At 32.2% G+C, this 15,718-nt stretch overlaps 1 protein-coding gene across 1 annotated transcript; it reads right to left on the bottom strand.

Annotated features, from left to right (window-relative positions):
* Positions 1 to 1,673: 1,673 nt before the first annotated feature.
* On the bottom strand, positions 1,674 to 13,935 carry st3gal7 (ST3 beta-galactoside alpha-2,3-sialyltransferase 7). The gene is made up of 7 exons (XM_056470845.1): positions 13,801 to 13,935; positions 13,524 to 13,685; positions 9,735 to 9,855; positions 7,315 to 7,643; positions 5,083 to 5,269; positions 4,372 to 4,512; positions 1,674 to 1,981 (listed from the first exon to the last, which is right to left on the bottom strand). The coding sequence occupies exons 2-7, from the start codon at positions 13,655 to 13,657 to the stop codon at positions 1,745 to 1,747; spliced, it is 1,149 nt and encodes a 382-aa protein (XP_056326820.1). The 5' UTR covers positions 13,658 to 13,685; positions 13,801 to 13,935; the 3' UTR covers positions 1,674 to 1,744.
* Between the last annotated feature and the right edge of the window lie 1,783 nt (positions 13,936 to 15,718).

Genomic DNA, 15,718 nt, shown 5'->3' with positions numbered 1-15,718 from the left:
TTTTAAATTAAGTAATATGCTGGTTTAAATGAATTCAATATAATTTGTCAAAAAGACTCCGATTTTATTTGATTCAACTTAAATTTTAAATCAGCCTAAACTTTGGAGTATTGTAGAAGATTAAACTGTAAATACAAAAAAAAAAACTTACCTCAAAATACCACTATAGATCAGTATGCTACTTTAGAGGAAGGGTTTTAGCTGAAGATCCACTGTAAAGCAAAAAGTCCTATACAACTTGAATATACTAAGGATGGGAAAATGACAGAAACTGTTAATTATGGGATAGCTGAAATTTGCAAATCTGCTTCTTAATCTGACTTTTAGTTTATTTCTCTGCAGTGAAAAACATCCAATGTATGGCATAGCAGATTTCATTTCATGAAACAGTTTTTGTTGCAGTAATTCTTGATTATAAATGTTGTTACACACATAAATGTTGACATTTTAGTCATTTAGTCAGTGATTAAGTGAAAAGAACTAAAATGAAAGTGTTTTTACCCTGTGATTTAGGTTTTAAAAATATAAAAGTGATGTTTTTTACATGGCTGAATATTTTACACTGAATGCTGAAGTCTCATTTATACTTTGCTTGAATAAATACATAATCTAGCACATTTTTTACACAATATGTAAATTATGTATTGGTGTTTGAAGAGATAAATAAATATGAAATAATTTAAATAATTTTTTCTCATCTTTTATAAAGCTAAAGTAAAAAGATGTGTATTAAAGAGTTGGTTTTAATTTAGTTGTCATGTTCAGATAGAAAAAAAAATTCAAGTTAGGTAATTTCTGTATTGTATTGTACCCCAATATTACACATTTAGCACATTTTACTCAATAGTTTTACAATGTACAGTGACAATTCGAACATTGAACGTGGCAAACTGCAATATTAACTAGTAAATAATCAATTATAATATCAAAAATTTAATTTGAGTAGCAACCTATGGAGACATTTAGTGAAAATACAAAGATATCATTAATTTTATATATATACATATACTATATACTATACTAGTTAAAATGTAATTCTGGATATCAACAATTTAATTTTGATATCAGGTATTGAATTGTTCATATAAAACAGTTGAAGTAAGCCCTTCTATGAATTTTTTTTTTCTTTTACAAATATTTCCCGAATGATCTTTAACAGAGCAAGGAATTTTTCACAGTATTTCCAATACTATTTTCTCTTCTGGAGAAATCTTATTTGTTTTCTTTCAGCTAGAATATAAGCAGTTCTAATAAAAAAAATAATAATAATAATAATAAATTAAAAAAATAAAAAAACATTTTAAGGTCAATATTATTAGCCCCCTTATGCCATTTTTTTTCAATTGTCTACAGACCAAACCACTGTTATACAAGGACTTGCCTAATTACCCTAACTTTAACCTAATTTACCTAGTTAAACCTTTAAATCACACTTTAAGCTGAATACTAGTATCTTGAGAAATTTCCAGTAAAATATTATGTACTGTCATCATGGCAAAGATAAAATAAATCAGTTATTCGAAATGAGTTAATTAAAACAATTGTGTTCAGAAATGTGTTGAAAAAAAATCCTCTCTCCATTGATCAGGAATTGGGGGGAAATCTACAGGGGGCTTATAATTCAGGAGAGCTAATAATTCTGATTTCAGCTGTACATCATTTCCTGAGAATAGTTATGTTTTCTGTTGTTTTTAATTTTCTTTATTTCTTCTTTCAGCTGTTGTGGAGTGTCTGCAGTCGTCTCTCACAGTGCCCCCGTGAGGTCTCGCACCGCTCCAGCTTTGACCAGCTCTTTCAGAAAGACAGTTTCGGCACTAACATCATGAACCACCTGCGTCTTCATGGCATCCATGCGGAGAGAGCCGTAATAATGCAGCGGAGCTCCAGGGTGCTGCAGGTCGTATCCGAATCCAGCTATGCTCACCTCATCACACACCTGCAGGGCCACAACCACTGCGGTTATACCCAAAGTCGGCACCATCTGATCAACAAAACATAAAGAGAAGTGGGAAAAAGGACTCAGAATTTGCTTGGGATCAAACATGTACATTTATTTAGTCATTGAGTCAATTTAAAACAGTTTTAGGATTCAATAGAAGTAATGTTTTTTTTCCTGCTTTAGCTGACAGATTTCTTTACCAATCAGTCCTGATGATATCAAAATTCATTCATGTTGAGGATTTTAAGCTTTCTAATTAGTTTGTTTGCTTAATGTCTTTGTTGTTAATATACAGTTGAACTCAGAATTATTAGCCCTCCTGGGAATTTTTCACAGTATTTCCTATAATATTTTTTTCTTCTGGAGAAAGTCTTATTTGTTTTATTTTTGCTAGAGTAAAAGCAGTTTTTAATATATATATATATATATATATATATATATATATATATATATATATATATATATATATATATATAATTTTTTTTCTTTTTTAAAAATTTCCCAAATAATGTTTATCAGAGCAAGGACATTTTCAGTGTGTCAAAGAATTGAAGTCTTGAAAAATATCTAGTAAAATATTATTTACTGTCATCATGGCAAAGATCTGAGAGCAGAATTTTTTCAACACATTTTAAACAAAATAGTTTTAATCATTTTAAGTAATTTCTAGTAATTTTATCTTTATCATGATGACAGTAAATAATATTTGACTAGATATTTTTCAAGACACTTCTATACAGCTTAAAGTGACATTTAAAGGCTTAACTAGGTTCATTAGGTTAACTAGGCAGGTTAGGATAATTAGGCAAGTTATTGTATAACGATGGTTTGTTCTGTAGACTATTGAAAAAATATATATAGCTTAAAGGGGCTAATAATTTAAATGGTAAACGCGGCTTGAAATGGTTTTATTTTTATTAAAAACTGCTTTCATTCTAGCTGAAATAAAACAAATAAGACTTTCCCCAGAAGAAAAAAATATTATCAGACATACTGTGAAAATTTCCTTGCCCTGTTAAAAATCATTTGGGAAATATTTAACAAAGAAACAAATGGGGGGCTAATAATTCTGATTTCAAGTGTGTGTGTGTGTGTGTGTGTGTGTGTGTGTATAAATAAATAAAAGAATATAAAAGATAAAAGAAATTAGTTATTCAAACTGTACCTAATGTTTAGAAATGTGTTGAAATTTTTAAACTGAAGGAAAAAATATACAGGGGTGCTAATAATTCAGGTGGGATGAAACAGTAAATCTGACTTCAACTGTAAGCAACAAAAAAGTCCATGATTTATATATAATATAATATCAAATGCTTCTTCACAATGCACATTTATTATTGTATACACAGTATATAAAAACAACAAACAATAGAATCTATTAATTTCTATGTATTATGTACACTTATTTACTTTCTCTCTCCCAGGGCCATTTATATCGAAGTGGATATTTTGCTGCACCATATTGGTGTTTCGTAACATCTAGTTTTAGGTGGGTAGTTAGAGGTGGGTTGTTAGCCCAACGCTCAACCTTCAACCTGGAGGACCAGGACACACACATATAAACTATGCACAATTTAGCTAGTTTACCTACACTTGTCTTTGGACTGTGGAGCACTCCACACAGAAGTGCCAACTGACCCAGTCGGTGCTCGAACCAGTGACCTTCTTGCTTTGAGGCGACAACGCTACCCACTGTGCCTGTATTATATATACTATAATACACAATGCAAATTCACAATGCAAATTATTTATTTATTAATTATTTAATTATTATTTAATTATTACAAAACCTCTGGAATTCATTCCAATACAACTACCGAATTATTATTACACAATTGTAATTATCATGGCTTGTAGTGCTCAAAAGCAGAAAATGGGGAAAAAGAGCTCTGAGTGTCAAGCCTAAAAAAAGTAGAACAATGTATTTCTTTACACTTTATATACAAAAGTATAATGTGTTTTCATTTTAAAAGCTTAGATTACATTTGCTTAGTCTAACTATTTTTATGTGTGTTTAGTAAAATTTAGATTTATGGAAGGAAATATAGTTGAAATAGTAAAAAAGCCAAAACGTTTTGTAAAAATGTATTTTATCTTGTTTGCATTAACACAACCAGAATGCACAAATTCATTACACAGTTTTGTGCTATGTGTTTATTAAAAGCAGCACTGAGGTAAATGCTAAAAAATGCAGTGGATTAATTACATCATAGACATATCGCCCAGCCCTAAAACAGCTTGATTAAGCATAAAGCATCAGTTTATATTTTCATGCCCTTAAACAGGATGCAGATTTTTTTATTTGTCCCTCCCGGGAAGTTATTGTAAAAGTGAACACCGTAATGCCATCAGTTTAACAACATTTTCAATTCAAAGACAGCAGATGTAGATGTTTTGAGTTCGCCTAATTAAAAAAGAAATTAATTTCAAACCTTTCTCTGCTGTTCTGCGTAGGTCTGCAGCACCTGTCCAGTCCTGTACATGATTTCGGGATTTAGGATGCGAACATTTTCTGGCTGTAGAGGTATTGAGTCTATTACATCCTTCCAGAACCACAGTTTAGACCACCAGCTCTACAGAAAAACCCCACAATGGTTAGCCTTTAACAGAAATGCTGAGTTTTGTTGATTTTAGAACATGTCTTCAAGCTTTAAGGTCATGAAGAATGCAGTGCATATACTAAATGATGATCAATATTCATAAAACCCAGGAATTAAAAACATACATATTTTGCAGCATTTGTCATGTTGCTGTACTTCTTAAAATCAGTTCAGTTCATCTATACTTCTATAGCCCTTTTTACAGTGTAGATTGTGTCAAAGCAGCTTAACATAAATAGACTAGAAGAATAGAGAATAAAAAGCCAAAACTATATTTAATGTAATAAATAATTTAGATTGAGGAACATTCCAGCAAATCAGGCAGGCAGGAGAGTAGTGGTAGAATACTGGTGTAGTTCTAGTTGAATTAAAACAGATTTAGGTAAGATTAGTACAAATGTTACTGTTGAAGTTCAGTTTAATTCAGATAGGTGTAATGTAGATCCATCGAAGTGCAACTCCTAAATGAAATATAAACTGAAGAGACTTGTTTGTGAACGACCGTGTTGACTGAGAATGTTTTTTTTTTCTACCATTACTCACCAAGGGCTCTTTGGTTACTACTGAGGTCATCCATGCCAAATCTAAGCTCTTGAACACAACCAAAGCCACGACTTCAGTGCTCTCATATTCATGTGTCTGGGAAGGAGCTCCTTCTGGATAAATGAGGCGAATTGTAGTTTTAGAGCCAGCGTCGCTCTCAAATCCAAACACTGGAGCATTATTCACTCTGTAGGTAAGTAGATTAAAATAATATTAGTAATGTAATTTAAGGCCAAAAATACATGTACTTCAGCGCTGTATATGTAATTATTTAGATGTGATGATATATTGTTTTTGAAAATGTTCTACATCAAATGTTTTCCATTGGGTAATTCTACAGTTTCAGGTATATTTTGTTTCCAAAGATTTTATTTCTTTTTTCTAATGGCTATATTTTTTAATTATTTTAACCATTTGAAAATCTTGATTTCTTGTTGACCAAAGTACTCAGTGTTTCCTATCATGTAATATTGTGCACTTAAAATATTTTATGTTATATTTCATTCAATAATTTGCCATCAGCTTAGTCCCTTATCTATCAGGGGTCGCCACAGCGGAATGAACCAACTATTCTAGCATGTTTTACATAGAAGATGCTCTTCCAGCCGCAACCCAGTACTGAGAAATCCATTTCTTTTAATGATATTTAATTTTCCTTTTATTTATAAAGTTCTTCAGTAGTAATTAAATGTAAAATATTTTTAAAAAGTAAAATTACAATTAAACTCATGTCCATAAATCATTTGTCAAATAATTACCATTATATTAACCTAGTTTACAAATAATATGTCCAAAAAACTATTTTCTGTTAAAAAAAAATGTATTTATATATATATATATATATATATATATATATATATATATATATATATATATATATATATATATATATATATATATATTACATATACACTACCGGTCAAAAGTTTGGTGTCAGCATTTTTTCTTTTTTTTTTTTGAAAATTATTCTGTTTATCAAGGTGGTATTTATTAAATGTAAAAAAAAATTTTTTAATTGTTAAATATTTATCAAAATATAAAATAACTGCTTTCTTATTGTATGTAGTTTCATTACTCGTTGTTGCTTTAATAATAATAATTAATATTAGAGGGATTTCTGAAGGATCATGTGACTGAAGACTGGAGTAATGAAGCTGAAAATTCATCTTTAAAATCACTGGTATAAATAATTAAATTAAATGATAAACAAATTTTGAACAGTTATTTCATAGTGCAATAACATTTCACAAGTTTACAATTTGTACTGTATTTTTAATTAAATAAATGCACCCTTGGTGAGCAGGAGAAGCTTATTCTAAAACATTTAAAAACCCTACTGACCCCAAACTTTTGACTGATAGTGTGTATAAAGCAAGAAATTTGTTTTTGACAATGACTGAATTATTAAAATTGAATATATTTCCAATAAGATACTGGAAATCTTTTATTTCATTAGTGAGTATTTATTTTTTTCATTCATTAATTATTTCATAATCATCAAACATTAGATACTGGAAATTATTTATCATTTATTTTAGTCCTCAGTTTTTTCCTTAACTTTTTGAAATGCAAAATTATCCAACATTTTCCTACACCCCATGATGCACTGCATTAAAGTTTATTTGTTATTTTGATCATTCATCATTTATCATTTTCTAGGGATAAAATGCTCCATAAATGACAATATTTTTATATGAAATTTAGATGACATTTTCACAGACATTTATAAAATCAAACAAATATCAACATTACTCTCAAACAAAGCAGGATCATTCTACTAATACAAATTATCAAAGGATTATTATTCCATATTTGACAAGTTCAGATACAAAAACCTCTAAATGCCATCTGAAATTTTCTTCTAAAATGAGCATATTATCAGGCTGTGTGTAGGTTTGATAAATTATTTTTTATGGCAAAGAATAAATTCTTTCTATGGTCTTCGGAGGGAAATAACTCAACATAAACAACGGAGAAGGTTGCTCATTTTTGATGGAAATTTTAGACGGCACATCTGAACTCTTTATTTTGTGTTTTAAAGTGCAGAAAAGCATTGAGTTGGTATAATATGTCAACTTTAAACTGATGCTACATGCTGAGGTACAGGTGTTTGGTTTGGTGTGGTCAGACAGTGAAATACTGTACCAGATTTTTCATAAAAACAGCATAATCAGGCTTTTTTATTTTATCCACACTGTAGCTCTACTGTGTGTGTTACAGTAATGAACTAACCTGATGATAATGTTGTACTGGTCTATATGAGCTCCAAGATTTTTTCCATGTAAAATGCCGCCGCTTCCGACCACTACACATCTCCTGCAGGTCTCTGGTCCAGTTGGCACAGCAGTAAATGGCAGAGCTTTCAGGGCCTGCTCCGCCATTTCCTCACAGCCCTGCAGGCCCAGCGGAGGAGGCAGAGCCCAGTCTCCGGTGCTGTTCTCCAGGAACACAGGGATCTTCAGCAGACCGTCCGGAGTGGACAACATAGTCCTCATCCTCTCTACACTCCAGCCGCTGGTACACGACTGAGACAGCAGAGACGCGGACTGATTCAGCAGAGACTGAGGAGCACACATATGATGACCGGTTAGACACATCTTTATTGTTATCAGGGTATCTGTGGCATCTTAAAAAGTCTTAAAGTACACATAAAATCGGAACTTACCATATGATTTTTTTTAGCTCACATTGCTAGTTTTGTGGTGAACAATTTATATGTGCATGTCATTAAGAAAAAGAAAATAGTTTGACTTTCTAATTAAAATTAAAATCTGAAAATGCACTTATACACATATACTAAATGATGATCAATATGCATAAAACCCAGGAATTAAAAACATATTTTGCAGCATTTCTGATGTTATTGTACTTCTTAAAATCAGTTCAGTTCATCTATACTTCTATAGCCTATAGCACTTCTCGTTTTTTTATTCAGTTAAATTTTCAGATGATGTATGCCTGAGGTATTGGGCATGGTTATCATATCAAACAGAAATGGTGAGAAGGTGGAGTCTGTTAGGTTGTAATATCTCTTCTAAACCCCATTTCCTGATCTTTCTGAATTAAATGCCTACTTTACTACATCCAATCAGCTCAAAGTAGAAAAAAAAGCCACGCCCATTGTTTTCTCATTAAAATTTCTTTTCTCTAGGAACTGCATCACAATATGGAAAAAAAAGTTGCCACTTCCGATTCATGCAGACTTTAAAATCTCTAAAATTTCAAGAACAAATTTTTAGGCCATGAAATATTGTCCCAAATCATTTAAACTCAATCAATCCATCATGCATTCAACCACCAACAATACATCTCAATAAAACGTTTAGCAAAACAATTTTCATAATTAATATTATAACAGTTTGTTGTGCATACATTCAGATTAGATTAGGGGTTTGTTTTTAAGTTATGTTGAAAAGAAATTATGTATATAACTAGGGTCTTCTTGTTTTGACACATTATTAAACATATGTTGACACATTATTAAACAATTTTATTTTCTGCTGGGCCATTAATAAAATCTATAGCGTTTACCACTAAGCCTGAAATTTCATGTTCCATGGTCTTAAAAAGTCTTAAATTTATAAAATGTGCTATAAAATGTTACAGAAGGATGCATGTCGGATTTGTAACAATATTAATTATTATTTATTATAATTCATTTATATTGAGAGTGTTGTTTAGATGTTTTTAAATGTATTAAATGTTGTTAAAAGTATTCAGCAAGGATATGTTAATTCATTTAAAAGAGGTGATGATAAAAACTTTTTGTAACATTTTAGTTCAAGTAACAGTTCTCACTATTAAATAGTGGCTTATTACCTGACTGTTATTAAGTTATTGTATATTCATTTTATTATGTATGATCTTATATACTGTAGCCATAATCCTACCTAATACATAAAGCTAACTACTACTGTACCTTAATAAATATTAATAAACAGGATATGATGAGTTTATTGAACCAAAAGTCATTAATTATTAGTTTATTAATAGCAAGAATTCTACCTTCAAATAAAGTGTGATCAAACATTTTTAATGTTACATTTAATGTTAAAATTAAATGATGTTTTCAGAACTTTCTCTTTATTGAATATTTCCTAAAAACAAAAAAGTCATGGTTAGGAATGTGCAAAAATTCAGCTTTGCTTCGCAGGAACTAAATTGCATATTAAAATGAAGTCAAATAGGTTTAGTAGTCATAACAGTAATCATTTACAATTGTGATAAAATTTCAAAATATTACTTTTTTTTAAATGTATTGTTGATCAAGTAAAAAAAATAAATAACACCGAAAAAGCGTGACCCCAAAATCATTCTGTGATCATGTTTATTTAATTTAACTAAAAGCAATGATTTATATATTTATTGACTCATTTAATGACTTATCCTCTGTAAAATAAGTATTCTAATAAGTTGTTTAATATTATTTAATATGAATCTTACGAATACATAAGATCAAGAGATTTTTGTTCTATATTTGGTGTTGTAAATTGCAGAAACAACATTGAGTTAGTATAATATGTAAACTTCACATCCTGAGCCAATAGTAAAGTCAAAGTTTAAAATCAATTCTCTTATATCCAAGAAGTCATATCCTACAAACTGATGTGCAGTTGTTGGCTTTGGTGTGGTCAGACAGTGAATTACTGTACCAGGTTTTCAGCAGAGCTCTCATTAGTCCAGATGGGCTCTGCTGTTGGCAGATATGCAGGAACCAGAAGAGCAGAGTAAAGACTCAACAGCAGAACGATGCTTACAATGAAGTTATTCCTCCTGAAAGCATAACACAACAGTCTTATGATGTTACAGCATTGAGCAGTTTTAAAACACATTGGAACTGTACATTTTTACCCCAATATGAAAGTTCAGTCATAATTTATTTGCCCTCCACTTATTCCATACCTTTTTGAGCTTAGTTCTTCTGTTAACACAAATGAGGATATTCTGAAGAATATTGGGAAACAATGCCCACTGACATCTGTTATATTTTCAGTCAGTGGGTATCAGTTGCCAACATGCTTTGAGATATTGAAAACAAATAAATATAATCACAGAATAAATAGCACATTTCTAAAAAGTTACATTATGTTGTGTAACTGCAGATGAACATCTCTACATCTGAACTTGTATTTCATTCATTCATTCATTCATTCATTCATTTTCATCTGCTTTTCCGGGGCCGGGTCGCAGGGGCAGTAGTCTCCTGAGAGAACCCCAGACTTCCCTTTCCCCATACACTTCCTCCAGCTCCTCCGGGGGGATCTTGAGGCCAGCCGAGAGACATAGTCCCTCCAGCGTGTCCTCGGTCTTCCCTCAGGCCTCCTCCCGGTGGCACACCTTCCTAGGTAGGCATCCAGGAGGCATCCAAAACAGATGCCCAAGCCACCTCAGCTGACTTCTGTCGATGTAAGGGAGCAGCGGCTCTACTCTGAGCTCCTCCCAGGTGACAGAGCTCCTCACCCTACCTTACCCTATCGCCCTGCCACCCAGCGAAGGAAACTCATTTCAGACGCTTATATCTGAGATCTTGTCCTTTCGATCATGACATAAAGCTCATGACCATAGGTGAAAGTAGGAACGTAGAGTCATTAGTAAATTGAGAGCCTTGCCTTTTGGCTCAGCTCCTTCTTTACCACAATGGACCGGTACATCGACCACATTACTGCTGCCGCTGCACTAATCCGCCTGTCAATCTCACGTTCCATCCTTCCCTCACTCATGAACAAAACCCCAAGATACTTGAACTCCTCCACCTGGGGTAAGGACTTTCCTCCAACCTGGTGATGTATTTGTAAGGTAATAAAATGTGTCTTTGTGCAGCTGCTTTAGAGCAATAATTATTGTAAATACTTGCAGAAAATAATTTAGAAATTATTGGACTTAAATTGAATTGAAATATGGGGCAGCACGGTGGCGCAATGGGTAGCACAATCGCCTCACAGCAAGAAGGTCACTGGTTTGAGCCCCGGCTGGGTCAGTTGGCATTTCTGTGTGGAGTTTGCATGTTTACATTTACATTTAGCAGACGCTTTTATCCAAAGCGACTTACAAATGAGGACAAGGAAGCAATTTACACAACTATAGTTCTCCCTCTGTTTGTGTGGGTTTCCTCAGAGTGCTTCGGTTTCCTCCACAGTCCAAAGACATATGGTACAGATGAATTGAATGGGCTAAATTGGTTGTAGTGTATGTGTGTGAATGTGAGAGTGTGGATGTTTCCCAGGGATGGGTTGCAGCTGGAAGGGCATCCGCTGTGTAAAACATATACTGGATAAGTTGGCGGTTCATTCCGCTGTGGCGACCCCAGATTCATAAAGGGGAAAAGAAAATGAATGAATTGAAATATGCAGTATTTTGGTGTGTGTGTTGGTGATTAAATATTATTATTATTATTATCTATTGCATTTATATAGTGTAAAAAGTGATTAGTTACTTTAAAAAAAGTGCATAAATGCATTGTAACTTGAAACTGCTATAGGTTTACTAAGCTTAATTTTTTATGCTTATATACATAGTTCATTTACTTAACTTGATGGCAGCAGATTTACTCATTGTAAGTCAACTTGTAAAGTTTTTATTTGTAAAGTGTTAAAGGGCACCTATGGTGAAAAATCTACTTTTAAAGCTGTTTGGACAGACATGTGTGTAGATGTAGTGTATAGACTGTCATATTGGGGTGATATAAACACACCCAGTCCTTTTTTTTTCAATTTAACAACATAAAAATGGTGGACCAATTGGAGCAGTTTTGAGACGACCGCAACTTGATGTAGTAGTGCGGTCCCCCATCAACCTCCCCCCCCCCCCGCCCACCAAATTGATTGACAGCTGCATATTAACATGTCTCCGTAGTAACGTGTATAATCATACCAACAAGACAGGACGTGCGCAAAGCAACCGGGAATAAAAGATGTATTCAGTTTGCTAGGATCATCCATTACCATCAAATGTGATCATGAGTGAGATTCACAAGTTTAAAATATTTTAAAACAGTGCATGTGTGTAATGAATTACAGCGATTTACTTCAGCTTCGTCAGCACAGCCGCGTGTCAGAACAATTATAAAAGAAGATGCTTAAATCCTATTTTGTGGACATTAAATCAGATTTATTTTGTACATTAACATTACAGATATCCATACAGCAGTGGATATTATCCTATATCCTGTCACATTTGCATGCAAAAAGAGTGCAAAGCTAAACGCACGCGCTGTCTGTGTGTGTACATGTCCACGCTGTGTGTGTGTGCCTGAACTTTGCCATTGTGTGTGACTCATCGTTGCAACTCCACAACAAATTCATCAAATTCTCATTGGTAAAGTTCTTACTGTAATATGTCTCACAAACGTTACGTGAGATCTTTTTCCTTCCTTCTTTCATGTATGTGGAAACGGTGGGCGTGAAGCACTAGCCTCAAAGGCGCAGTACACAAAAACCGCTACCTGCTGCTCAGAGGTATAAAATAGAAACTTATGAAAGAGATAATAAAAAATCTGATGGGTGTTTTGAGCTGAAATTTACAGACACATTCTGGAGACACAAAAGACTTATATTAAATCTGAGAACGAGGTAACCTAGGTGCCATTTAAAGTAATTGCTTTAAATGCAGCATGTTTACTAATTATTTTGAAAATAAAGTCAACAAATACTTTTTATAGTGTAGTTTTTTGAATAGCATGTACCAGATCGACATGTCAATTATGTTTAAAATTTGATGTCAATTTTTTGTTGATCAAATCTTATGTCTTGGTCAAAATGACATTTAAAAAAATGAATAGACCACTTGTAAAGTCTCAGTGTCTCTGGTTATATGATACAGATTTACAGAGTCATGTGTTTGAGTAAAACATAAGTATTGTTTTATACTGTAAAAGACCATACTGATGACATTTCTGCTAAAATTAAAATTATGAAAAATATTTGTCAGTTTCTTAAAGGAAAAGTCTTCTAAATTAAAATATTTTTATTTGGAATTTGGAAGAAATGTAATATCTATATCTAATATCTAGAAACCTAAGACCTTTATGAAATAAAATAAATACTAATATTTTACTTGTTAACTCATTCATACCTGATAAATCCAGAGATTTCTCTTAATTTGTTCCATAGTTGTATTTAAAACATTTTCTTTACATTTTTTTGGTCTTAAAGTGCAAATTTTGTACTTTATTTTGTAAAATATACTTCTAAAATGAGCATTTTTACCAGGCTCCTGTGTGTAGTTTCAGTAATTTCAATTTTATGGCAAAGAATAAGTTATTTCCATGGTCTTTAAAGTGAAATGACTCAACATAAACATAGGAGGCTGAGAATAATGCATCTGTAATAGTTTTTTCCATCTGTACTTAATCATTAATGTTAAAAAATCATGATTGTTTAGTTTAATGTGTGTATGTCATGAGGAAGCATGTTTCTGTCAATGTTTATCTCAGGCAAACCCACCGGTTGAGGAAGAAATCTCTGGACTCTGCCCTGCTGTGTTGTGCGGTTGGACTCTCCAAGCTGCTGGCTTCCGGTAAAAGAGGAACACCGTCTTCATCATTATCATTAACACTCAAGTGTTTCAGGGTCACCATTTTCCAAATCACTTCCCAAATACTCCTGCTGAAACATGAATTCAAACAATAGCTTAATGTTTGTTCTGCCGAGTCAATAATTCACAATAGCTTCCGTTCACAGCACATTCAAGCCTGTATTTGTTAGATTTCTCATTTCTTACCTCTTCTTTCAGGTGTTTTTATTTCTTCTCTCAGGTGTGGAGATGAAGCATGTTGGCGTTGTGCTGAATTTGAGCTGGGCTGCTGTCTTTCATCAGCTGTGGTGTTGTGAGTGTTTTGTCCCTCCTCACAGTTAATCATTCACTTGTCTGAGAGGCTTCACGCTGTACACCACAGTGCTTTATCTAGTCTACTGTTTAAACAATCACACACTGCCATTTATGAATATGTTTGATGACATTCGCATTACAAAGGCATTTTATATACAGTTGAAGTCAGTATAATTATCCCCCCTGAATTATTACTCCCAGACCCCCCACCTCCTGTATATTTTTTCCTTCATTTTCTGTTTAACGGAAAGATTTTTTTCAACACATTTCTAAACATAATAGTTTTAATAACTCATTTCTACTAACTGATTTCTTTTATTTTAATGATGACAGTACATAATGTTTGGCTAGAAATTTTCAAGATGCTAGTATTCAGCTTAAAGTGACATTTAAAGGCTTAAATAGGTTAATTAGGCAAGTCATTGCATAATGATGGTTTGTTCTGTAGATGATCGAAAAAAAAATATATATATTGCTTAAGTGGGCCAATAATATTGACCCTAAAATGGTCAGAAAAAAAATAAAAAATTGCTTTTATTCTAGCCGAAATAAAACAAATTATACTTTGTTCTGAAGAAAAGAAAATATAGGAAGTACTGTGAAAAAATCCTTACGCTGTTAATCATAATTTGAGACACATTTGAGAAAGAAAACAACATTTGCAGGAAGGCTAATAATATTGCTGAATGCAAAGAAATAATGACAATAACTAAACAATATGCAAACCTTTTTTTGATTGTACTTTTATTTTTTATGTAATATTTTATTTATTTTGTACAATGTGGTTTACTAAATTATTGACACTTAAACTATACATGACCTTTCACAAATATGGTAGAACATTAATTGTGTCAAATATCACTGCAAATGAAGGTAATTTTGCTTTAAAATTGCTTTAATCTTCAGTAAGCCCTGATTCATCAGAAATATTCTAATATTGATTTGGGAATGGTTTGATGCTAAAGAAACACTTCATGTTAATAGCAATTTTGCAGATCAGCAAATATTGATTTTATGCTTAATTTCTTTATAAACACCATGATACAGTTATAAATTCTTTGATGAATACAAGTTTGGGCTCAGTAGGATTTTTAAATGTTTTAGAATAAGCTTCTCCTGCTCACCAAGACTGCATTTATTTAATCAAAAATACAGTACAAATTGTAAACTTGTGAAGTGTTATTGCACTATAAAATAACTGTTCAAAAGTAGTTTATCATTTAATTTAATCATTTATACCAGTGATTTTAAAGATGAATTTTCAGCTTCATTACTCCAGTCTTTAGTCACATGATCCTTCAGACATCACTTTTATATTAGTTATTATTATTCATATTATTATTATTATTAATAGTAATAGTAATAAAATCAATAATGACTGGAGTAATAATTTCATTTGAAACTACACACAATAAGAAAGCAGTTTATTATTGTAAACAATATTTAACAATTTAACATTTTTTTTACATTTAATAAATGCCACCTTGATGAACAGAATAATTTTCTTAAAAAAACAAACAACTGATCCCAAACTTTTGACCGGTAGTGTATATATACACTTTTTTCTATTCAAACAAAGTTAAATTCTGTATTGTCACCTTGTCACTTTCTCACATTCTCGATTAAATAAAAGTATTTAAAAATTACCAATCTGGCAATCTTGTTTTAACAGTTGGATTTGTAAATATATATGTAATTTATAAATTAATTTACAAATATGGGGAGTAAAAGCCCAGTGTGACCGCAGCTTAATGTCCAAAGTGATGACAAAACAGGTGATTTTGCTCACATTTTAAGATTCAAGGGCTGA

Source organism: Danio aesculapii, chromosome 13, assembly GCF_903798145.1.
Source record: "Danio aesculapii chromosome 13, fDanAes4.1, whole genome shotgun sequence".
Classification (NCBI taxonomy): domain Eukaryota; kingdom Metazoa; phylum Chordata; class Actinopteri; order Cypriniformes; family Danionidae; genus Danio; species Danio aesculapii.
This window is presented reverse-complemented; position numbering and strand designations above follow the sequence as displayed.

Coding starts and splice junctions, on each gene's coding strand:
- st3gal7 (XM_056470845.1), bottom strand. CDS start 13,657: ATGGTGACCCTGAAACACTTGAGTGTTAATGATAATGATGAAGACGGT. Junction 5,270..7,314: donor CAGTACAACATTATCATCAG/GTTAGTTCATTA, acceptor ACTTACCTACAG/AGTGAATAATGCTCCAGTGT. Junction 4,513..5,082: donor TAGTAACCAAAGAGCCCTTG/GTGAGTAATGGT, acceptor GTTTTTCTGTAG/AGCTGGTGGTCTAAACTGTG.